Source organism: Neodiprion lecontei, chromosome 1, assembly GCF_021901455.1.
Source record: "Neodiprion lecontei isolate iyNeoLeco1 chromosome 1, iyNeoLeco1.1, whole genome shotgun sequence".
Taxonomy (NCBI): domain Eukaryota; kingdom Metazoa; phylum Arthropoda; class Insecta; order Hymenoptera; family Diprionidae; genus Neodiprion; species Neodiprion lecontei.
The window spans coordinates 32402102-32427341 of NC_060260.1; the positions used below are offsets into that span (position 1 = coordinate 32402102).

At 45.5% G+C, this 25240-nt stretch overlaps 1 protein-coding gene across 6 annotated transcripts; it reads right to left on the reverse strand.

Moving 5' to 3' along the window:
- Positions 1-24928, reverse strand: LOC107218707 (protein drumstick). 6 transcript variants are annotated; one of them, XM_046738780.1, is made up of 5 exons: positions 24601-24928; positions 22903-22982; positions 22758-22805; positions 4498-5070; positions 1-1731 (listed from the first exon to the last, which is right to left on the reverse strand). In XM_046738780.1, exons 4-5 carry the CDS (start codon positions 4725-4727, stop codon positions 1656-1658), a joined length of 306 nt encoding a protein of 101 aa, XP_046594736.1. In that variant the 5' UTR covers positions 4728-5070; positions 22758-22805; positions 22903-22982; positions 24601-24928; the 3' UTR covers positions 1-1655. The 6 variants fall into 6 exon arrangements, with proteins under 6 accessions (XP_046594736.1, XP_046594741.1, XP_046594745.1 ...); XM_046738785.1 differs by lacking the exons at positions 22758-22805; positions 22903-22982; positions 24601-24928 and adding exons at positions 18580-18581; positions 20388-20399; XM_046738789.1 differs by lacking the exons at positions 22758-22805; positions 22903-22982; positions 24601-24928 and adding an exon at positions 20388-20399.
- Positions 24929-25240: the final 312 nt, after the last annotated feature.

Consider the following 25240-nt stretch of genomic DNA (forward strand, 5'->3'; position numbering starts at 1 on the left):
TTTGACAAGTTGGCGAATTTATTGGTATAGGCCGATAGTGGATTTCCCCACGGTACATTGCGATATCCCCCATTATTGCCAAGACACGCTATACACAAGGACATTATTTTCTTTTCTTATACTTTCTGTCTTTCTTTCGTTATCCTTCTGCTGTTGTTTCGTTGTTGCCCGGCCCGTGAAAATTAAACACGCATCGGGTCGGTAATGCCGTGCCGTAGCATTCATAGTCGTATCGTTATTGTCGTAACGAGGTGACAAAATAATCATCGGTGTCATCGTATCACTCGAATATAATATATAGTACTAGGTACAACTGGGTATGCCGCCGTAGGTATAATATATCGGGGCCTATAATCCGAGCTCTATATAGTGACTAAAATCTATATAATTCAATAATATTTATAAGATAATATAATCAGGATATCATCATATTATTTATATAATAATAATATTAAAAACACAGTATAATATTATATTAAGCTATTTACAAAGTGCACCTGCAGTCTCATATTGTTTTAGTTTTTTCTATTTACCTCAACTTTCGTTCGTTTAATTTCATTACTTTTTTTTTTTCTTTCTACTTCTTCCTTGTTTGTTTCTAGAAATTTTTGGAGGTTAGAGAAATTTCTGTACAATATTTATTATAATTCGCAAACCGTGACAGTGGATAATAAAGATTTTTGTAAATCATCAAATGAAAACAAGAATAATAAAAACCAAAAATGTCATATACATTTACACGTTTGAAAAATTCACCTGGGTTTGTCGTTGCGTATTACAGGTAAGAGTGTTATATTATTACACGCTATTGTATCGTCGGGTCAGTGTAAAACGTTTTTAAAAGCTGGCGTAAATGCTAGTCTCGAGTCGGTCGAGACGCTGTAGCTGCTTCGTTTAATAGGTTTTATACATAAACTCGACACCGAAATCCACGACTGCACGCCGTCCCGCGCATCCTGCCGATCCCCTGTTCGTCTCGTGCATGTTGTTGCAAAATCACCACCGTGCAGGGTCCATCGTCGTTAGTCGCAGCACGGCGAAATCCAGAGGCTTCGACGCGCCGACTCTTCCCCAAGGAACGGAAGTAATCGAGAGCGCCGTCTGCCCGATTTGACGGACGGCTACCGCAGGTGTTTCCGCACAAGCCGCGTGCTCAGCCTCGAGGCGTTCCAGACTGATTTCGGGCTTGAGCCGAACGGTTGGTGGATATATGGTAGCCGTTCTGCTCCACAGACGGTTTGGTTCCCGATGTCGCCCGAGGGCTGGGCGTGGCCGACGGAAGCCGCGCTTTGAAATACCCCGTCGTCTCTCGGAGCCGCGGCTGCGGAAGACGAACGAACCGCTGGCTCTCGGCGTGCCGCGTCCAGGAAGGCCCGATTCGAGGTGGCCCCCGGTCTTCCGCGCATCCGCGACTGGGCCCTCCTCGAGTCTGGACCTCGTCCCTCTCGTCCCTCCTCTCTCGATCCGCGATCCCGTTTCGCGGAGGAATAATCCGTCGGGAAGACGTAGTGCCGGAATTGACGAGGAGGAATTTAGCGGGGAGGTATGACGAGTATGCAGAGGACGGAGGATCGAGGGTGGAGATGGTGCGACGCGGAAGGGGTGACTGAGGTGTGGTGTTTGCGTCAGCAACGCGCTAGGGAGGGCGGTGGCTTCTAATACCTAGAGTAGCCATTCGAATAGCCATTTGAGTAGCCGTTGGAGCCCTTGTGAGGGACGGAGTGAATGCTCCTGGAACAGAGACGGCAGAAATCGGACCATAAGGAGGGTTGGTTCTTCGATGTCGAATGGGATGACCGTGCGAGGGTTAGTAAACCGAATCGGGGGCACATGCCGCGGGTTTAATTCGTTTTCGGGATGATGCAGGTGCGGGCGAAGGTGAAGAAGAAGGTGTCTGGTAGTGAGGTGCGGACGATCGAGGCAAAGAGGCCGCAGGCGGGCGAAAGGGCTGCGGAGAGCAGCCGGTGCACGCTGCGCGGGATGCGGGATAGAACGAATTACCATTGTCGGGATATTGCTGGGGACGGGTAGCGGTTAAGGGGGTGTTAAGAAGAGTAACGAGTACGAGAGAATACAAGTAACAAGATTCGATCGGACGTATAGAAGGAGCCGGTCGAGTGGAGGTCAGAGCGAGGCCGGAAGGGAAAGTGGAAAGTGGAAGTGGAAATAGTGCGTTTTTTTGTCAAGGCAGGAGACTCAGAGCTCCCGCTCACCGCCACCCACATCTACAACAGAAGAGAACAAGACCACCTCCGTTACACTGCAAAGGCATACCGGCTATCATACAGCCTATATACAAGATATTATTATATGATACAGCCGGGGCGCTATTTAGGTTTGTAGGTATCAGTTATCCATTAGCATCACCACCGTCGAAGATTTATTTTATTGCCAATGCCCTGACGCTATGCGTATACCTGTATACTTGTATTATAGGTATTACATCTATACCTGTACACCTATATACCTGTATTGTACATTCTATGCCCGATGCAACACACACTGGTTATTCTCCTGATTTACGGGTTATACGTCGCTTCCAACCGCTGTACATCAGGCTGCATGCTCGCTATACGTGCTACCCATCTTCTATATCCTACACAAATCTACGTACGGGTATACGTGTACGTACGATATACGCATGGGGAAAAATATCGAGAAATCAGAACCAGTTTTACTATGTAGGAACACACGCGGCTATTATAGCGATCCAAACGCCAACTCTACACTTATATAGCCGATGCTGCTGCTGCTTTTGCAGTTCGCTTATCATTTGCATTTGTTAAACGATTAACGTTTCACTGCCCCCCCCCCCCCCCCCCTCCCGTGTTATAACCTCTTCATACGATGCCTACGCATTAAGTCCGACCTATTTGACAATACAGTGTAATGACATCACACCGACGTATACTCGTCATGTACTGCAATATTATTTTGGTAATGCGCAATCGTATAATAATTGATATTTTAGCTTTACTTGCAGGAGAATCGCGACTCTGATTTGAATTTTATACTACACGAGCAGCCGCTGGATTTGAATCTGACGTATCGAGTCATTTGAAGAGAAAAAATATCCACGAAGTTATGTTTTTCCGGTACGATGAACTCTCTTACTTACGTTCATTCAATTTTTCAGTTTCTCCGCGACAAAATTAGACACACGACGGCGAATAAATTGTTTCACTGATAATGGACAATCTCTGTACAAGTAATCTCATGCGGTAGGGTTCGGGTTCGATAAACGAACGATTAATTTTATGTATATGATACAAAATGCGTGTATATATTGCAGCGGAAAGAGAGAGGTGTGAAATTGAATTTTATTCGATAGGCTGACAGCTGAAAATTTTCATCCTCGCAACTGTATTCATTGATGCCGCGGTAAAGACCTGCCTATATAATGAAAAGTCTAATAAAATGTTAATGATATGCGGAATCAAATTATACAGAAACACCGTTTAAAAATATCTATCCCGAACAAATTGCTGCGCGCCTCACGTGTACGTGTATGACACATCATCCACAATATATACGATATTCACGTTGAGACATCTACACATATAGTAGATGATTCAACGAATATACGTTTGATACAATTTAGTATACGTAACTTATGGTAATAACTGATTATATCGAAAGATATATTAAAGATACTGGGTTAAATTTCCATGCCAAAACATTCCAGAAGAATCGTTATTTTTGCACTAAAAGGATGCATAATCATTGTGCATTATAATATATGTATATCGTGCAGATGCAATTACGCGTTTTCGAGTGCGGGAAATGTATAATATTGTTAAAGGTTTATCGGTATATATACTATGCAACCAGCACACAATCCGAATATCAATAAGTATAATAGTCTCTTCCTTACTTTCGATATGATGAAAATCGATAAATATTATTAGAAACTTCAAAGAAACAATCAAACTATACTCGAAATTCAAAAAACGTCAGTTTGGTTCGGCTATCCAAAAACCATCGAAGCGATTCAATCACTATAATATCTGTCACTTTTCCACTTGCCCGGCTGTCATTTCGCGGATCCCGAAACCCGCTTCTTACACAAATCAGATATTAGCTATACGCGTGCAAACCGGTGAATATAAATGTAAATTACTTTGGATATCGTGATTTCGAATATCGATGATTTGATACTTTTTCGGACACGAAAAGAATTTTCGTCAACGTACCGATAAAGTCTTTGACGTACGAATTATGCAAGAGCTGTCTTGAAATTGATTGAACATACCGAAAACACGTATAACCGTACAATGCTACGTAACTCGAGAACGGTGACGGAGAGAAACGCAAGAACAAAAAAAAAAAACCAAAAAAAAAAACAAAAAACAATGAAATATAAAACGATAGCAAGGGCTGGTAAAAGACAACAAAAAAAATATTTAAAAAAAAATCAAGAATACTCGCGAACGGCTCAACAGGTAGACGCTGTATGGAACGGATCGATACGCGGTATACGTATAATTAATAATTTACCTGTGCTGCTTAAGGTTGTCCTGCCGTTTGAAGGACTTGCCGCATACCTCGCAGGTGAAGGTAACGTCGTCCTTGTGACTGCGTTCGTGAATCATTAGGTTGTAGGGTTTGGTGAAGCGACGCTGGCAGTACTTGCACACGAACTCGACGCTGCACTTGGCGCGCATCTTCTGTCGCCGCGCGAATTCCCTGCCGTGCCCCTCCGTTTCCATGGGCATTATCGCGAACATCCTTATAAATTCCCACCGCCGGGCTGGTTCGTGGCTACCACTCTATCTATCTCTATCGCCAAACGAGTATCGCCTCCCCACCTCGAGAGGACCTCAAAGTGTGCGCGCGTAGGTGCGTGCCGGTTTAGGCCTGTGTGCGAAGGAGGACTGCCCCGCTCTCGGTCTTCCCTCTTTGGTCCCGGCGTCGTCCTTGTCTCCTTGTCTCCTTGTCTCCTCTTGTCGCCCCTGCACCGAGTGAGATCACTGCGCCTCGCCCTGGTGACGACGTCGTGGCCGGACGAAGCTTCTTCCTCGGCTTCTCTCTCCTTCGCTTCTTATATACTTCTCCTTCGTCCTCTTTTACCTGCGAACAAGCGAATAGCTACGTCTGGTCACGTGACGCCCCTGATGGTACACATTCGACGACATCGCCCCCCCTCCCCCTCCCCCCTGACATGACAAATCTATCAAATCGCGACTCTACCGGTATCGTTGTCCAACGACTCCCTCCCTCCCGCCCTCCCTCTTGCCGCGAGAACGCATGCCACGGTTTGTTATCCCTGAGAAACGCGGAACACAGTCTACTCATGTCGAAAAAGGTGCGAGCGGTCTGGGCGTAGCCCTCGAGCTGGTTAAAGACGGCTTCAAAGGTGGCTGAAGGCGGTGAGCTCTAATTGGGCTACCGTGTTACGCGCCGCGCCGCGCCGTGCGCCTTTTTTCTTCCTCCTTCTCCTCCTCCTCCTCTTACTCCTACTCCTACTCCTACTCCTTCTCCTTCTCCTCGCCCTCTCCGCCACCTCTCTCACCCCCTCCTCTATCGCTCATTCCTTCTCTCTCGCTCTCTCTCTCTCTCCTCTCGCAGCCCCCTCCACTCGCCCCCGTCTAAAGAGGACCTCGTCCACCCTCTTTCCGCGTCTCGTCGTCCCTTCCCCCACTTTGCCCACCTATCGTCTCCCACCCGCACTCTAGGCGAGCCGTTCTTATTATACACGAAGATCGTGAGTCGTGTGTGCACACAATGACACCGTCAGCCGAGAAGATTATATTGCGGGGGGCAATGATAAATCTGCACTGGGCTGAAGAACCCAAATTCAAAGTCTCACCCGCAATCTCTTACAATTTCGCGAATTTCAGAAAATCAAGATATCAAAGCCCTTTTCGCAGCTCATCGGCGCTGCGACTTGTGCGACAATTCTTTCGTCGATAGATCGCGCGGGGACAAAGCGGAGACCGTCGTTTGACTCGAGACCGATACTCTCCATCGGCTGCGGAACCGTCAACGCCGATTCGGGACTGATTCCTCTCGTGAGGAGGTGAAGTTTAAACGCGGCGTCGAGTGTACACGAGCGGCGGCGGCGGTGCCGTTGAAACGCGGAGAGCGAGGAGCACGGAAGAGGAGAGCCAACCAAAGCTCTCCGTTTGGCTACCGTGCGCCGCCCTTCGCCCAGGACTTTGGCGGCTGGCTACCGGTTTTTAACCAGTAGCTCTTTAGACCCCGGGACCACACCCTCCGCAGGGAACCACGTGCGATCATCGCAACGCCACGAGACCAGTAGCCGGTGTCTGCATGGAGAGCCCTTCCATTTGATATCGAAAGAAAAATGGTGGCGGCGCGGGGCAATTTTCTTGCCGATTATGCGATCCCGGTGAAAAATTTATATCGAACGCGCGGTTCGATTTTTCGTCGCTTTTCTACGGGGTCACCGATCGCGAAAGACAAGCTTTTATATCGTTTAGAACATCGATATCAATATACGGAGTCATATTTTGAACGAACGCTACGACGCGGTCTTTACACGATTTCACAATATGTATATAGGTATGTATATACCTTCGAGACAACGTGTACGAGCTGTGTAAACATCGTGTTCCCACACTGACAAAGGCCAGCAGCACGTGATTCACTACTCGACGACTTACGTGTAGGATTATAGGTATACTCGTTTACGGACATCGAAACACCGGTCATTTCATACGATCCCTGCAGACGGTATATAAACATTGCCGATGTCGATGGGTATTCGATTACATACGGCGGTGTTTATCCACCGTAATAATTGTCATGACCCTAGCGGTCGTCGTGAATCGAGAGTTGAAAACGGCAAGATGCGCAACCGTATATATATATATTTATATGTGCGATATACTCGTATACGCACATTCGGATAAAGCTGTCGATTTTGAAATACGTTCGATATTTTAAAACGCGGATGAATGAAAAATTATACCCACAATTATACCGGTTCCTCTGCTTCTTGAAGGTTTCGAACTATTTACAAGACAATTTGTATGATTACGGGAGTGGGCTCGAATTATAGGTGGTGAAGAAACAAACCGAATGTATACAAAGCAGATTGTTGCGATAACCATGGCAGTGGTAAAGGCGGCGTTCAGCTTCTATGAATGAAATCGCGTACTGTTTACATTCCTGTTCTCGTAGAGCGATAACTATAACTCATTACGGCAGGATAGAATGTATTACGTTAAGTCGAGTTGAAGTGCGGGGAATAACAATTTGATAAATGAAATATGCAAAAATAATTGAATATAAAAACGAATTATGCGTAACTTACCGACAACGGAAAGGAGAACGTTGATCTTGAGCTCTGCAGCGATATTCTGCGTACGAAAGAAGTTCCTTCGTGTCTGGTTTACAGCGACGCAGCGAAAGAACCGCGGTCCAACGTTGGATCGACCGGCTTAAAAATCAGGATGATACAGGTACGACCTCTGAGTGTAACCTCTGAGTCGTCTCGGATCACTGTTCTCCGGATGCAGGCAATCACGTGGATCACATACGAGAAGACGGTCGTGGGTACATGTATCGAGAGACTCGAAGAGCGGGCCTCGCGCGCGATCCTTGCAGAAACTGGTTGGTGTGTACAGGTGCAGACGAAACGAATACGGTGGTAGAGTACTCCTGGTACAAGCGGCGTCGTATCGTACGACGAGGGTGATGCGTATAACGCTCGATACGTTCTGGATACACGAAGTTGGGGCTAAGCCGTGCAGAAAGACAGGTCTGAACCGTTTGGGTGCGCGGCGCGGACTGAACTGAACCGATGGTGCGTGGTCTGCCAACCGATAGTCCACCCGAGGTGGTACCTACTCCTGGTAGCTGGTAGCCCCAATAGTAGACCCGTAAGACGGTAGGTCTCGGTGGTGTAGTAAGGCAAGGGTCTCTCTCGGTGCTGGCTCTTCTTCTGGTTGGAGGACCCGTACCTCCCTACTGAACTAACCCGGTCCCCGCTCGTATAAGAAGATCGCGTATAAGCCGGGCTGCGGAAGCGGCGTGGTATGGTATAAGTGCGATGCTGCGGGAGGAACCGACGGCTGCAGTGGCGCGCGGTGAGGCAGTAGTGGAAGTGGGTAGTAAAGACGTGGTAGCACTTTTTATCCCTGCAGGTCCGTTCGGAAGGACGGGACTATAGCCCCGTCTCCCTTTCGCCGGTCGCCGAATAGCGGCTCGGTTGCTCACAAATCCTTCGGGTTCCCGGCTCCTTGCTGCTGCCGCTAGGGCCACGTCACTTCCCCTAGGACCCCGTCAACCCTCTCGTCCATCCCTTCCCGGAGGCCGGAGCTAGGCCCGCCCCTGACTCCTCTCTCCCTCTCGCTCCCTCTCTCTCTCTCTCTCTCTCTCTCTCTCTCTCTCTCTCTCTCTCTCTCTCTCTCTCTCTCTCTCTCGCGCGCGCTCTCTCTCTCTCTCTCTCTCTCTCTCCCGCGTCGCAGCATCCCCCGCGTGCGGCGAGGAGGTCAGGTTAGGACGCCGGCCGTCTGCCCCCCGCGGATCCACCGCCCCCGCGGGGAGTCAAAGCGATTGCATCCTGCGCGGCTACGGAGGTAGCACTCGACGGACCCGCGCCCCCGGGTCCCTGGGAGCCGCGACCGTCGCCGGCGTCTCTTTCTCGGGCATCGCGGCGAACGAGCGAGAGGATACGGCTCGAGAGCGAGAGCGAGAGCGAGAAGGGGCGAGATTGCGGGGGCCGCCGGACCGCCGCAAGGGTTCCCAGGGCACGTGGGAAATGCACAGTAGTCGCTGTCAACCCCCCACCCGGTGAGCGGCGCCGGTCCATTCCGCCCCCACTACAGCATCCGCGAGCCATCGCCAGGAGTCGGGCCCCGCCTCCCCGGGATCCGGCCGTATCACCGCATTGGGCCGCTCGCCGCCTCCCCCGCCGCCTCCGACGCGCGGACCCTACGAATCGAGCGGGAGTCTCCGAACGACAACCGCGACATCCTCCTTCGCCACCGACGCTGCCGGACGATCGAACGCGCGATGCTCTTGATCCTAGTCGCGTTATAAGTAAAATACTGTAATAACAAGGGCCCGGACATCCAGCTCCTTCTTTACCGAAGAGCCGGTCCGCCGACCAAAATTACAAGAGGGCGAGCACCGAGGCCAAGAAGGTTCTCCTTGCGCAATGCGACCGCCATTGCTTCGCCGGGCGACTTGCCGCCCCCGGGGCCCCCGACCCGACCGCGATATATCGCGTAATGAACCTTTCCTGGACACGATGTACGTTCTATGCACGTTGCGCTTTGCACGGCTGCATGGTGGGAATCACTCCGTAGGCCTCGCGAGATGCAACGGATAGGTATCTACTCGAATATGCTCCGCCGAGTAAAAGATTGCGAGTGAGACGTGGGAGTCCGACGTGTCCGTCAGCAACCCGACAGACATCGGCACGAGGGTCAAAGTGCTCATCCGCTTCTCCTGCCGTATCGCGTTCGTCTGACACGTACATATTGCACTGATTTTGACAAGAGCTGGGAATATTGACGACCATTATTTTATCTACAGGTAAAAGAGCGCCACGATTCCTACTCTGCTTTAAAAATCTATACCATATATATGTATTGTAGTTGCGGGCATTGAAATCTCCGGCAAGCGAATCTACTCGCCTTCGGTGCACCCGACAGCTCATGCAGTCTTCGGGGCTGCAGCATTGACGATAAAATAAACTGCAACCTCTTTCGCCATTCGTGTCAATACGCGTATATATAAGTAAATTTTTCCATATTCTCAGTACCGACATGACGGGTTGTGAAAAGCTTCGATGCGTCTCGAAAATCCTGTCATCCTTGAAATATTTCAATACCAGCATGCATTTTTATTTGGATCATTCCGAACGGAATTGGGCGGAAATGGTTATTCGGCTTTATGGTTTTAGTCATTCGGTTGTCACATGTAGGTATACTTAAGCCGGCGCAGTTCGAGAAGCCCATCGGCTAAAAATCGGTATTGTCGTAATCTAGGGAAATAAACTCATTACAACCTCTTCGTAATTATAACGAACCCCAATTCGGCCTTAGGTTTTACTGTCCTTTTAATCTTAAAAATTTCATCTATCTCTTCATGCCAGCGCTGATTAAGCAGCGTATACCTAAATATACGTAAGACTCGTTCACCAATAATTCAGGTGGTATGCGTTAATTTTATCAGTAGGTGCTTTCGTCAGAGCAAAATCGAGCGTGCACGAGTATCCCATAGCGTGTATCGTTTTTTTTTTTTTTATTCATTTCTTTTATTGCTGTAGATCATCCGAATGAAAAATTCTCCGAATTGTTTAGTTTTCTGTGAGATATAAACTCGGAGGGTAAAGCGCAGATAGACTCATACACAAATATATATATATACATATATATATGTATGTATACTTCATTCCTATGTGCATAAAAATTACCTCCTCCAAAGATCTAGGCGGGCTTTTGTTGCTCCGGACCGCGAACGTCCTGCATACACCACAGGTTATATACACTTGTCGGCGAAATACAGAGAAGATAAAAGGTGCTCAGTTTATGTGGTATCTCCGAGGTGTGATGTTAAAAATAAAAGAATTAGAAGTATGTATATACGAGAAATAAAACACTGACAAGTTAATATATGACGTGCCGGAGCTGGAGTAGAATGAACATTTCTTTTTTCTTTCATTCCTCTTTATTTTCTCTTTCGGTTTGTTTTCCTTCTTTTTTTCCCCCCAAAGCTTTAAGGGGTGTCAAGGCGATTCCTATTCAGTGTTACATAATGGATAAAGTCACGCATGTATAGTTGAGCTGTCGTTGAATGCAAGTTATTCAAACATCTATACCTACATATATATACATACTCGTGAAGTTATGCTTGTAATATTCCGAGCCCATTTAACCGTGCCCATAAGCGTTACTAACTCAGGACATTTCTTCTTAAGCTGCGATGACATCTGATACAGTTGATCCACTTTATACACCTTCGCATAATGCCTCACACATGTCGTCACCTTCATAGGCATCGAGACGCATCCATGCACTCATAACCCAGCTATTGATATTCAACGAACGGCGGGAGCTGCAGTTGAAAACAAACTCGATGTAAGTATTACGTGTCTACGTCTGTAGTAGTAGCGCGATCAGAACTCAACCAATACACCAGCTGCCGCGGACCAATAACAAACGGGTTAATTGTTGTAATTGATCGTTTTGCAACTAAGCTTTTACCGGGTACCGAAGGATCCGATTCATCGTTGCGCTGCGATGTTAATTATCGATGAAAACGCCTGATTCGGTAATTATGCATATAACGTGTACGATAGTGAATAAAATCGTAACAAAGGTCAAAGATCACACATTTCTCTGGGCACTGACGGAGAATAATCGAAATATACCGATGCGGCTGGTACCTACAACGACAACTATCATACTTTATTATAGATTCTGGATTTTGATTGCGATGAAGAAAATATTTCTGCTCAAACAGACAGGAGGTACCTCGAGCTCTTGGAAGAGAACCACATCGCAGGCAAACTATCATAGCTGTATGCACGAATACTGTGATGAAAGAATACCGCTAAGGTGGCGTATCGTTGGAATAGAAAATTACCGCTGGAATTCGAAGGATCGAGAGACACATTCCGAGATCGTCGGCTGTATGGAGATCTCCGTGCAGCCGTACGCGCGGATTCGGAGATCTGATCAGAGGTGCCGCCATGTTTGCCGGGCGGCGATAACACAGGAAACGGAAACTAGCGGAAACAAAGCCTCGACAAACAGGCTGTGGTACCTCCAAGGAATATTACAAGGGTAAACAGACTGTAGCTATCGCTGCGAGGCGTTCGCCTCGCGTCAAATATTGTCACATCCACCCGGGCAATAGTCTCGTGGAGTACGAACGGGCGAACGCTGCAGGCTAAGAGCCCTGACACAGGGACCGCACCCAGATAACGAACCCGATCGAGGGGGTGGCGAATTACCAGGTAGGACCGTCGGACGACAGCGCAGATTTCGAGATAACGCGACATGCCCGAGGAGGGAAAACAATACAAATAGGCTCCGGGGAGCACGGCACTGTATATCCGGCGAGCCCCATCAGGCCCCTTCATCTATAAGTCCCCGTTGCCCGCAGGCGTCACCTCGAAACCACCAAAATAGCTTTCCCTCGTTAAAGTCATTTCATCTTCTTTTCGCTCCAATGCCACGCCCAAAAACCTTGCACTGACAAAGTGGTCACGATCCTCGACTTCTAAGCCTATATCATACCTTGTACCTATATCTTATGGAAAGGTATATGCCGGTTAATTTACCGGTAATAAATACATTGTACAGCAATCGGTGAAATTACACGATTTACTCCCTAAGAATGAGGTGTCCTATTTACTGGTAAAACATAATGACTGCTATTGGACACTTTCTTAGTCATAAATACCTGTCCCGTCGATATTATTTAAATCGTAAGGCGCCGTGCAGCTTAGGCACTGTTAATTGCTTTCCTGAACACAATAGTGCAACGTACGACTTTACCCTACTAAGAAGTTTCAGGTAAAGTAAGACGTGCCGCGTTTATAGATTTCATCCGTCGGAACGAGGTCACACTTTATAACCTACCCTTACTTTACAACCTATAGACAAAAGTTTGGAACTTCGCCGCAGATATTGAATATGTGTATAATACACTCGACTCGATCAGCTTCGGTGTGAACCCTCGTCCTGAAATGCATATAGACATCAGGAACGCCGTACCGAGTGGCATTTCGAACGAAAGCTTCTGTTAAGTCCGATGATGGACGTGACTAATTATCGAGTTCGACTCCCGGACTAAATACTGGGTAGGTATACCTGAGGATGAATGAATGGCGCACGGAAGGAAATTGAGACACGATATAACACAGGCGTAGCTTGAAGGTTATTAACGGCGATAGTATTTTTTTCATTAATTATTGTTAGTTATTAGTTCCTAAATTAACGAGCTTGAGTATTAGTTCCTAATTGAACGTGCCTGAGTATACACATTAGCCAACAATTTAAGACAGTAACTAATAACTTGAAGCCGTTGAACCTCACGCTGCATGGATAAACATACCACGGATTATTGGGTGCTTTCGTAAAAATCGAGGTAGGATTTTGAGGGCGATACTCACGATCTCCTGATACGAGTCATTGCGCATAGTGGGAAGTGAGGACAAGAAGACATCAAAAGCTTATCGAGTGAGTTTTGTAAACCCTAAACAATTCGAATAAGATCGAGGCCACTCTTAGCCTATTTCGAACAGTTGAGAATCCCCATTTGTTTCAAACTTTCTATCAATACATGTAACCCATAATAATAAGTATAACAGCGTTTCAATTTTATGTTACCAACGTTTACGTACATATTTTCTATGTCTGACGATTGGTGAAAAAATGGTAGACCAAAACAACAGATTTCGCGTATTCCAGGGATATAAATCTCACTATTATACCTACAGACCTCGCTCCAATCTTGTAACATGTCAAGGATTGGAGAGGCTTCGATCAGTGGTAAACACACATACGAGGGCGCCAAACTCGTGCGGCTCCGACACTCGAAGAGGAGGATTCGGGTATCTTTCGGGCGCGGCCGCCATCGGGGATAGATTTGTCACCGGGTTCGCTTCTCGGTCCGCGGGTATCACGCGTGCAAACGAACGCGGGGACCGGCCTCGACGGGAGGGCCTCCGGGGCCGGAGGAGGGCCAAAGTAGGAGGACTGGAGGAAGGAGCTTGGTCTCTACGTATACGCTATACGATGATAATATCTGTCCCCCGCGACGGCGGCGACATCAAAGCGCGGTCCTATCCCCCCACCCCTTTAGCCAAGTCCTCCTCCCCCTCCCCTTCGAACCCCTCCTCCCTGCTTCTCGCCCTCTCCGTCAGCATGTGATGCTCACTGGAATAGCAGTCACGAGCCACGGGCATTGTGTTCACACATTTCTGTAATGGGTACACGTATGTAACATGGGCTCATTATGCGGCATAAACCGACACTTGGATGTTGGTATATACTGCGGTACAGTGCCTGGATGGATTCAAGAATCAAGGGACGCACCCAGTGGAAGGCCATGCGGCTCACGCAACGAAATCCAAATGTACAAAGACAACCAGCAATTAGGTAGTGCGAAAAGGTATAAGAGTATTCGGAAAAACCGATACGTTTCGATTGGAACCACTGCATGGATTTGACGATCAAGTTGAGAACATCTCCTTCAGTCGCGCTAAGGTTGAACGTAGTATTATTATACCTACTAGAATTATACTAGTATTAAGATTTGTCTACTAGCTGTGTTCACCCATTCGGTAGTCTCTTACGCCTATCTGCAGAGTGCGCATGAATATAGAAAGATACTTGCTGTGATTTTTAATCGCGGTCACAGTAAACACTCTAGTGTTTGGTTAGGAAAATACGGAATTTCGAGTAAGGAAAGTGAGGATGCTTTACTGCGGAGAATCCGAAGCGCGTGCCAACACATGCCTAATACTTTCACTTTAATTCTGCACTACAGAGTATAAAAAAATATTATTTGTAAATTGCGGCCGAATTGCCGACATTATTTGTGTAATAACCTAATATGTACAGCTACTTTTAAGTTACACCTACGCCTGAAAAATTGAACAACTTTGTTGGCAGGTTGGTATAATGAATATACATATACGTAGTTTCACTTTTATGAGCCTCTGATTGATTTTACGGATCATCCCAAATTTTTGCAATTTCACTCGAGATGTATCCTCAGTATTTCACCACCGTCTGCTGGCCTACAGGCGGTTCTACTAACAGCTATACCTTGTATGGTATGGCATAATATTGCACTGGACCGTATTATGGCACACCATAGTAGCCTGGTTTACCGCAGTCTACTCAAGATGATCACTTCGGAGAACTCGTTCCTCCTTTAGCTAGTACCTACGTAATAACTTCATCACGACGGGACTCCAGAGCGTACAAATTTGCAGCTGCAGAAGAAGAACTCTTTAGTCTGCAAAAGCAGTTGCCACATTGCCAGATTTGGAGTAACCAAACGATGAATTCAATCGATTTCGACTAAAACTACGGTTTATAATTTACGTAACGTAATTTATTTTTACAATTTTTAATTAGCACACGATATAAAATCCCATCTGCGGCACCTCTAATCATCAGATCGCCAAGTAATTACGCCAAGTGCAAACAGTATATGGAAATACGATGGCTTAAAATGCGTCGCCTTTAATTGGCAGTGACGCAACTCATCATTCCGAGGCAGAGCAATAAAACGCGAAAATAAAACCCGTGATGATCCGCATCGGATTCCGCCAAATGAAAACTCACCAGAACAATATTACCCGCGCGTAATTCGTGTTAATCCTATTTTTATTGCGGTTCAGCAAGTACGTAATCAACATTTTATACACGTATACACCTACCCTCGATATTTTTTTATTACCCACTGCTAGGACGTCGTCGGCGCTCGCACTCTTCCGTCCTATCGCATCCTTGAACATTGCATTACCGAAATATTAAAATCCATAAATAATTTTAAACCACAGTCGTGAACAAAGCCTTAATAACGCAAGGCACGCCCGACTGACGATGAGTTTGTTCGCATTTATAAGTATAGGATATGAGGCGCGTTGAAGCCGCACCTTTGCCTTAATGTACCGTCCGATCCGCCCGCTCGGTACCTACACTGCAACTCTCAAATAAACGCACTCCTCGAGACTTTATAAAAGTGCAGCGCATGCCTGCAAAGAAAATTGGTAAAGAATCTCGAAAAGAGGACTCGATCCTCGAGCGTACTTGACTAGTAGACAATCAAGCCTTCCCCACCGAAAATAGTATATTCTGCACCAAGGAGGCAAACTCGGTCATTTCGCGATGAGCCTAAGTTTGTAATACGAATCGAAGGTGATCCGAAGACGAATATTGCAAATAGCGGAGGCGAAAAGACCGCTTTATATGAGTTAAGAGGAGTTAAAAGTTGTCTTTTCAATATTCCGCGCACGCGCATTCGCAGACTCACTTTACCGTCGTAGAAACGAGTACTTTGCGTACGGAAACCACGCGTGGAAAAACGCGTAAGACATGCTCGCGTTACATAAACGTTGTCTTCTTTTCGCCTGCGGAGTAACGCGTGGGGTCGCCTTTCGACCCTGGTTTCAAGGTGCGTGCACAGAGAGCGGATGTGGCGCTGGGCTGGACAAAGTAAATATTTGACCCGGTTGACACCTCGGGTGTTTTTCTGGCCGCACTTCCCGAGGTGGAGCGCTTCCTTTGTCTTAGGACGACAGCATCTCGTCCGTATTGGCAAATAAAGAAACATCGCGCGTCCCTTATCTCGCTTCCAAATCCCGCGCCCGTTAGAGGGGGTAAATTTGCATACCGGTATTTCGGACGCGGTGCAGATATGTTGACTCGTGCGCAAATAACCTCGCAACCACCCGAAATCCGGTGCAGCCGTGGAGCTCGGTCAACCGGGTTTTGCCTTCACCTTTGGGGGAAAATAATTGCAGGTACGAAACTCGCCGGCTTCTCCGGCAGGTACTGTTTCAGCCTCCGTAAAACCGAGGATCCGGGCTCTAGGCCGTACGGGTACCCTGCCTCCCTGCGGGCCTCCTCTAGACATTTTTCACTCTCTCTCTCTCTCTCTCTCCCTCTCTCTCTCTCTCTCTCGTCTGCGTTGCAGCGTCACTTAACGGATTCGCAGCCAACCTGCAGCCGAGGCGCGACGCAACGCTTCCCATTCATACAACCGACCACTTTTAACCTCCATTCAAAATTTGCTCAGCTGTCTAATTCCGGCCATTGAACACTGCGCGCCGCGAGGAGGGCTTTGGTCCGTGTTTCAGCTCGCGAAGTTGTACAAATTGATTTTCCTCGCTCGGTCGGACGCCCCCAGAAACTTGGACTTTACGAGACGGAGAGTCTATGGCAGCCTTCTCTTCTTTTCCTAAATTGCCCATTTAACCTTACACAAAGCCTCATTCACTATCCGTATACCGAACGCTCAAATTTTCATCATTTCTTTCAGTCCAAACATATAACAGACTTGCGGGAGACTCGGGAAAAGCGGGTTACAGGTACCGACTCAGGGTACAGCCCCTTACTCGTGTTACAATTCTAACGGAAAATACCAATCAACCACAAAATATCCACTTGAGGATCTGAAGAAGCGAAAATATTTTCATATTATTTATACCTAATACAGATATACATGTACGCAACTTAAATATGATTGCTGCGGAGAAGAGAGAGAATACTTTTACGAAATAAAACCTAACATTTCCGAGTATCCATCTAAACTTAGGCTGTATAAAGTTCCGGTACATTTTACGACTGTCTAATTGATCCCGGAATATTTTTGCAGCTGATTCGGCAGTCAAATGCCGCCGGGCGTAATGACGTACAAAAAAAGTACACAACCATTCGTACCGCAATATAGATCTGCGTGGATGTCTCGTTGCACGATAACGTGGAACGAGTCATCGACGCAAGTGACGCAATTTTGGGATAAAAATTGAAATAATGAATCACACGGGCAGAGAGTCAAATTTCCATTCCTATTTCCCACATCTTCAAATAGACGCAACGCAACGCGAGTCGCACTCCGAGACCCGGAGGGTAGGAAATTCGTCGTTACAAGAAAAGTTCGAGGAGCAGGTGTACCCACTCACCATTCTCAGTGTTTACACACAACCTGTCTCTTCGCGCAATGTAAGAGGAAGGACGCGTACGCGCGGTGCGACCGCGGCAATAAAGAGGCGTTAAAGCTGTTAAGTTATTAGTTGTAGGTACCGCGAGACGTCGGAGCGTGGCTGCGATATGAGAGACGCACGACGATGCGTGCAGCAGAGGTAAAGACAGGTATACCGGGTCGTCTAAGCACCTTCGGTTCGGCGAATAGGTAGGTGAGCGAAGGACAAGGGGTAAGGGAATGAGGAACGTGTCATGCGGCTGGAACGCGGCCATGTTTGACTTGGCGTTTGAGTTACTTCGAATTTTTTTCGACGATGCCGAGCCGGCTCTTCGCAGCTCCGCAGTTATCGCCGTCCCGGCCGACGCTCCGCGCAACGCATCGCGTGTCATCCGTCCGACGGAGGAGAGGAATAAGGAGCCACAGAGCCGCGCCGCCTCGGAACTTGGGATGTGTTTGACGATTTTCACTCGCTATTACCTTAACGGAGCAATAAAAATCGCCTGGTTGGCGCGGCTTATATTTGCGGAACCGCGGTGTAAGCTCCGCTTGTAAAACCCGAGGCCGACGCTAACAACCGACTATATTATTCGCCGTACCGAACGACTAATCCCCGATACCGTTTTACTTTCGACGATTCACGTTATTTGTACACGCCGCAAGCCGTTCGACTTACGTTGCACGGTGTAACACGGTGTCCCGCGTCGTTACCCATGTATTGTACGGGTAATATACGACTCGGTGTCTGTAATATTGCCTTACAGGCCGTTTGTGCAGCAGTGGCGAGGGGATTTTTTTACTTCTCAAATCTTGACAGTACGTAATTCGGGTTGGAATAGAATTTTTTGTAGACGGTATACGGCACCGTTAAGAGAAACGCCTAGATATGGATTATATGCGATATCCTGCATCTTGTTACATCAGGAACATCTTAACAGCTGAATAATGATCTTTGGTTAAAAATGTAATTCGTCAAATTCGTGATGGTAGAGGAGGAATTAGTCCACCTTTTGCTTGATTATAATCGGAAAATAAGCTTCTTATCGATTAGTCTTCGTTCTCGCAGGTCTGAGGTCTGAATCGCGTTGAAATCCGTCACTGCAGGGTAAGAATATCACGTCTTATGCGTGCTGAATTTAAAAATTATAAACCCGACGTGCAGTGCCATTTACTTTTCCAATATGTGTCACTATACGGAACACGCGGATAGTAAAGTAACAGTCACGTATTTCATATGCTGCGTACGTTTCAGAGTCGAAAAGGTGAAGCAGGTACCGTCAACCCACTTTCTTACATCCTTGCAGACCATACTTCAAACAATTATGCGTCTTGTACACGGAACTTACTTTCGTCTGTATACAGTAATAATGCTAAACCTGCACCAAAAACATGGAATCTTGAACAATTTTTTGCCTCACTCTCTCGGGTGTTCTAACTAGATCTGTTTCAGCATGAAAAAACAATATTTTCTTACGAATATTTAAACTGAGGAATTTGTTCCAGTCAATCGCGTGTCGATAGTATGCGAAGAATATTTGGTCTCAAAATTTTTATGCGTCAAATTTCTCGTAATTATGTAGAACGAAGCGTATTTCCATTTAAATTTCACGACACGTGACAAAGTAGGCGAATCTGCCGACCTGTATAACGCGTTGATTGAATCTGGCCGTATGTATATAACGTTACAGGTATACTACGGCTTCGGGAGAATTTATCATTTAGTAGAAAGAAATGTTTTCCTCGATTAAACAGCCTCGCCTCCGTCGTCGTAAAACTTGTCTAGTTATAAGAGTTTGATTGGTGATCAAGCGAAACGAACAGTTCTTGTAATTTGGTTGTAATTAGCAGCACGTCGCGCGTGTCCGTGTTTCATTTTTCGCGCTGAACCACGTGTCGATGGTTTTTATATTTATTCATTGATATATTGATCGCCCATCAATGAAGGAAATATAAGCAGAGGTGATGATCACGCGGCCTGCACTATGTGAGATAAATCTCGCTGGTATACGTATATTAGGTATATACGTATAGTAGGTACATCAAACCACCTGCACGAGAATGATAGATGAGGCGGACGAAATCGAGTCCTATCATTTAGTACCTATGATTCGACGGCATATCGTGGCCGTGATCGGCGTTTTTCCTCTACATCATTTCCTCGGACTTATCTCGTCGTACGCATTACTATACCTACGAGATTAGTTTGCGTAATCGATTTGTAACAGAAAAGAAGAGACTGGTTGTTTCACATATTTGCATAATTAAAGTCAAAAGCAATGCGAGCTGCTTCCTGCAGATACAAGTCGACGTCCCGTAAGTGAAACACGTGTATAGAAGCCGATAAAAAAAGGCTAACCAGGCAGCCAGCTCGGTTATACTAATCGTTTGTAATAGAATTTTGACAATCTCAGAGGAACGCCGAGTGATGGCTTGTACTATGCTACAGGTACGTATAGAGGTTGATCGTATGCAAAGTGAGAGATAAATTCCTGTCGCCTACGTGTGTAAATTTTTATATATATGTATATATATAAAAATTTACACACGTATATATATATATATATACATATGTACCCGCGTACAGGTATTGTGAGAGAGACGGATTTACCTGTAACAGGAAAAACAAAATGTCTCAATAAAATGGTGGGTTTTTGGAAAACGGGTCTTGTACCTCCGGTGCGACGGTTGCGGCCGAGTTGTACGGATATCGGGCGGCTAAATAACGACTCGAGACTCGATCGGACATCGCAAGAGCAACGCGAGGATATGTTGGAGCCGTGGAAGAGGACCTCCGGGGACGAGCTACGTGGAGGATTAGCATACGAACACCGTCTTCGAGGAGGTGGTGCACTCGGCGTGAGTGATCGCCCACGCACCAAGGGAGATACCCGCGTTTATGCGTAAATCGAAGGGACGTCGTCGTGTCTATAAACTGCATACGTGCCTCGCGGTTAACCCTGGCCCAGCGCACATATAGGTGTATCGTATTATACCTGTACGAACACGCGGCGATACATGCGTTTCGGGCAGACCTCCGCGCGCGATAATATTCTACAATCTGCGGTACAGAACACGCGTGTAGACCATGCACATCGCACCAATCACCGCTGATCCGGCATCCTTAGGTACTCTACGGCCGTTCGGATGGGTCCGTGCAAAACGTTGGGCAACATCTGTGCATGCGGAGCTACAGGCATGCTGTTTTTCTCACTCTCGGCGTAGTCCATTTACACTGCTCGTAGGTAGGTGTATCTTATACGGGGTGTTTGGTCGGTGTGAGTAAATTGTACGAAATGCTTTAACGCGGGTCGATCTAGGAATATTGCAAAACCTGATCATATGGGAAAAGTCGGACGATTTCGCTCGTCCTTCTCCTTCTCATTCGCACGAGAACGCAATTCAAATATAAGATAATACGATTATCTTCTCATTTTTTCAGCTCGTTATTGTAATGGCGAATTTTACAAGTATGTGGGACGGCCCAAAAAATGAAAAACTTGAAATTTTGGCGGATTATAACGTATTACTTGATATCGGAGAGAGGAACGGAATGAAATAATGAACAGGTTTTTATATGTTTTATGTGTTAGCTATATGAAACGCGTGTAATATTATCGTACAAATATTTACCTTGAGCAGTGGTCACCCAGTATTTGGAGTAAGAAAAACGGTGTGACTTAAAAGCATAATACCGCCGCCGCGCCGCCGCGGTTGGACTTCGATAAAACCTTTATATCTTTGCTCGGCTCGTAAAAATCTCTTTACCGCGCGGGTGTAAAACTCGGTATAGGCAACGTCGAGGAAATCTTTACTCAAAAGCCAGTATTTATGTATCAGAGCTGTAAAGTTTTACCTATATTGTTCATGCATTGCGTGATAATCCCTAATCTTTAGTGCCGATGATCTACTTTTGCAGTATTTTCAGCGCAGCGCTGGAACTCTGTTAAAAGACGTGATCGAAATTTGATACTCAATTTTGATCACAAAAACTAAACTCTACAAAAAATGATTTGTGGCGTCGTATAAAGAGCCTAGTGCTGCTACACCATTGCTTATGTAGATATAAATTTATGGAGAAAATTATATGCATTCGTGCTTCATTTGCGAGATGCTTCAAGGTGGTCGCGTTATATGAATGGTAAAAAAAACTGGTACAGAAAGCATTGAGTACAAATTGGTAAAAGATCGCAGTGTAGAAAAACATTTACACAACTGTAAGCGTCCCTGAGCTTGAATATGACTCAGATTGTCAATCTTAGCTACGAATAACTTCATGGAAGTCTTCCATGCAAAATGTAAATGCTACAACACCTAGGCAGGCGCTGGTTGTCAAATTTTCCTGAAGATGGTCGGCGGGGCCCGGCCGAAACATCGTAAATCATTAAACAGTATCCCACTTTGACCAGCATCGACGAATTATCTCCCTATCTATTTCCCTTGTCACGAATTCATCACAAAAACCTTCAGCTATCAAAATTTCGTTTCAAAAACAGATTTAAACATCGTGATCTTGTTCATAAACCCATAAACTCCATAAACCTTGTTCAGGCAAATCATCGTACCGATAAATCCTATATATTTTATGAAACGTATTAGCTCGATCCTACTTCACAGGTCAGATGGTAATTGAGTGACGACCGTCACGCGCAAGCACCTTTACTATCGACAGCGGTCGGTAAAAAAGTATTCGTGATCAAGCAATCACTACCACTGGTATTTGTATGTTTGAAAAATAAATTACCTGGTGAGCAAATACTGTAATACGGAATTACCGCTGCACTTGCTATTTTCCTTGTTTTCTGTTCATAAAATACAACGTGCTTCTTACGTGAGCGGAAATATAAAACTAATAACCAGACCCTCTCGTCTAATCGCAAAAATTTGAGGTTTCTCTCTGCACGAAATAGATTTTCCATACGAAATTTCGACATATCCGGGACGGTAAATGCAGGTCTGTTACCGACTCGTAGTCCACCGTGCTAAGCATCACACAAGCACTAGATAATACGAGTAGACAATAGACAACATGAATAAATAATTTGCAAACTATATGTATATGCTCCAAATTCCTAGTCCCAGGGAAATAAGCGTAACCCAAACTCATGCGAACTCACCGACATTGCCGAATAATGGAGGAATTACTTGGATATCTCTGCTCAATTCTGGGGGAAAACGATGAAACTCAAATTAATTTTAAAAATTCAGTTTCCAATGTACTGTATTGAATTATTAAATAATTATTAAAGTATGGATTCTTACCTCCTCCAGGCTACTTCATACTTGGATTGCAGCAGTCCTCGTTGCACTGTCCAGATCAAATGAAATCACGCACTTCTAAACTATAATCAGAAAATGACAACATATTACTCATGCTGTATATACGGGTTGGATGTCATATCACTAAAGACTGTCTGTTTAAGAAAAAAAAAAATTAATACCCCGCAATATACCAATTCATTTGCAATTGCATTTATGTCGCTGAAACTAACGGCCGGACGTGACGGCTGCGCGCGGCCACCCGTCAAGCAGTAAACGCTAGCACAGAAGTTCAAAACACACCAACCTATGCATTTTTTCTTCATGTACGCCTCTATATTAATAATCGTTGTCTGAGATATTATGATAATAGTTGACACATTTTTTTTCGATTGCAAAACGGGTACGGTTAAGGTCGACGCTTATTTTCGTATAGTCCTATGAAACTCGTGACGGCATGCGACTTGGAAGTTGAAAATTTTACAGAATATTCTTCAGACGTACAGAAACTCAAATCAAGTCGAGTTTGCCTGGGGACGGCGTTTTTTGAGTTTAAAAAAATTGTAATCTATGATGCGCGTAGTCAAAATTTAACGATTTAAAAATGGACTCATACGCTAGTTTAAGAAATAAAAGATTGAGGATACGCGACGTCCGGCTGCCAGTTTCAGCGACATATTTCATTTTACAAACGTGTATCCCTACGAAAGACGCGATTCGAAATCTTCAATTTAAACACGGTCTAAATCATCTAAATTCCAGACCGTCGGCGAGCGTGGTTCAGCCTCAAGTTTCGTTCCAATTGCTTGAAGCAATCGACGCCGCGCGGTGTGCTGAAGCAAGTCTTGATTGGTTGGAAGAGCCAGGCGAGCTACGCGCAGCGTAATCAAATAACCTTTAAATTCCCGAAACACGCAGCGTCAGGCGTAAATTTGAATTCTCTGACGATTTTCAGCCGAACATAATATACGTAATACGTAATATGAAAATCTTGTATTAATTTAGGTTTAAGTTGGAAAATATATTAATAATTGACAAAAAATTGTCGCAACCAAAGTTGTAGAGAGTCAAATTTCCTGCAAGTTTGGTTATCACCATTTGTACTAAAAAGATGAAAATATATGAGTCGCTTGACAAAAACATATTCTATCTTACATTCAAGATGGCGGCCGAAGCTCCTGTACAATCTGGTTGAAACTGTGGAGTTAGACTCCCAATATCTCCCGCCGCCAATTATTAGAGAAATAAAATTGGCTGTTTAATGAACGCAGTTTCAATATTACGGGTGATCTAACGCGAAACCAAGGCGTCCACAAGGGATGTTCGAACCGTTCGGCAAGAGGGTTAATACCGATATTTTGTTCTGCCAATAAAAACATACACTCGAAACTGTTGCCATAGTAACGTTCACACAGCACGTTTGAGTTAATCTGCGACCCTTTTAAGCTCCGAACAAATAATAATTGTGATCACTAGCTTTATGCAATTTCTGGGTGATCTGCCTCCCTCCCATACCGCTATGCGCTATCAGAGATAATCCTTATTAATGAAACTTACACATGCCTCCCTTCGCATTCTCACAAAAAATCGGCCTCGAAAAAATAGTCACTGAATAATGTCTCCCAGCTCTCTTGCTATGGCTACGTGAAAACATAATTGAACATGGAGTGGGAAATCGTGCAATGTATGTGCAATACATACCTTATACCTGCATAGTTCATTGCAGCGTTCGAATAATCACTTCTCATCCTCGAAACAATCGCGACAAAACAAAAATGGAACATTCTAAAGCGAACGGCGTACACAACACATGATTTTTCTACAAATATACAGAAAATATTTAAGAATTTAGTTTCTCGTGAAAAGTACGTAACGGTCGAATTGCGGTCGTCTTTTGTTAAACTTTGAAAAAATCATTCGCAGCCATACCACGTAAAACGAAGCTCTGGGTAGCTTTAAACTGTTTATTTGAGGATTACTGAGTAAGGGCAGCTACCAGAGACCGGGTTAGCAATAAAACACCGTTAAACTAAACAAAAGTACGTGCAAATTCGGGACGCAGACTCGAGTTATGTTCATACTCGTCGGCATCCCAGAATTCCGTGAGTACCCTGAAGGTAGCGCAGGAGCAGCAACACTACGCGGCAAAATTTGAAAATGTGGTGAGCTACGTACAAGCGTTGACTGAAGATATACATAAGTACATGATAGATCATTTTTTGTCAAACGTTTTCCAGTAAATTTTGAACTTACAAAATTTTTTCACAACGTAATTTCTACTTTGACTTATAAATGACTATAATGAAAAGCGTTGTGAAAAGCTTCCTACTTGATTATTATT

What these genes read in the sequence shown, in the direction of transcription:
- LOC107218707 (XM_046738780.1), bottom strand. Translation starts at nt 4,727, where the DNA reads ATGTTCGCGATAATGCCCATGGAAACGGAGGGGCACGGCAGGGAATTC. An exon ending in GACAACCTTAAGCAGCACAG is followed by an intron (nt 1,732 to 4,497) that starts GTAAATTATTAA and finishes TCTCTGTTCCAG; the next exon opens with GAGCATTCACTCCGTCCCTC.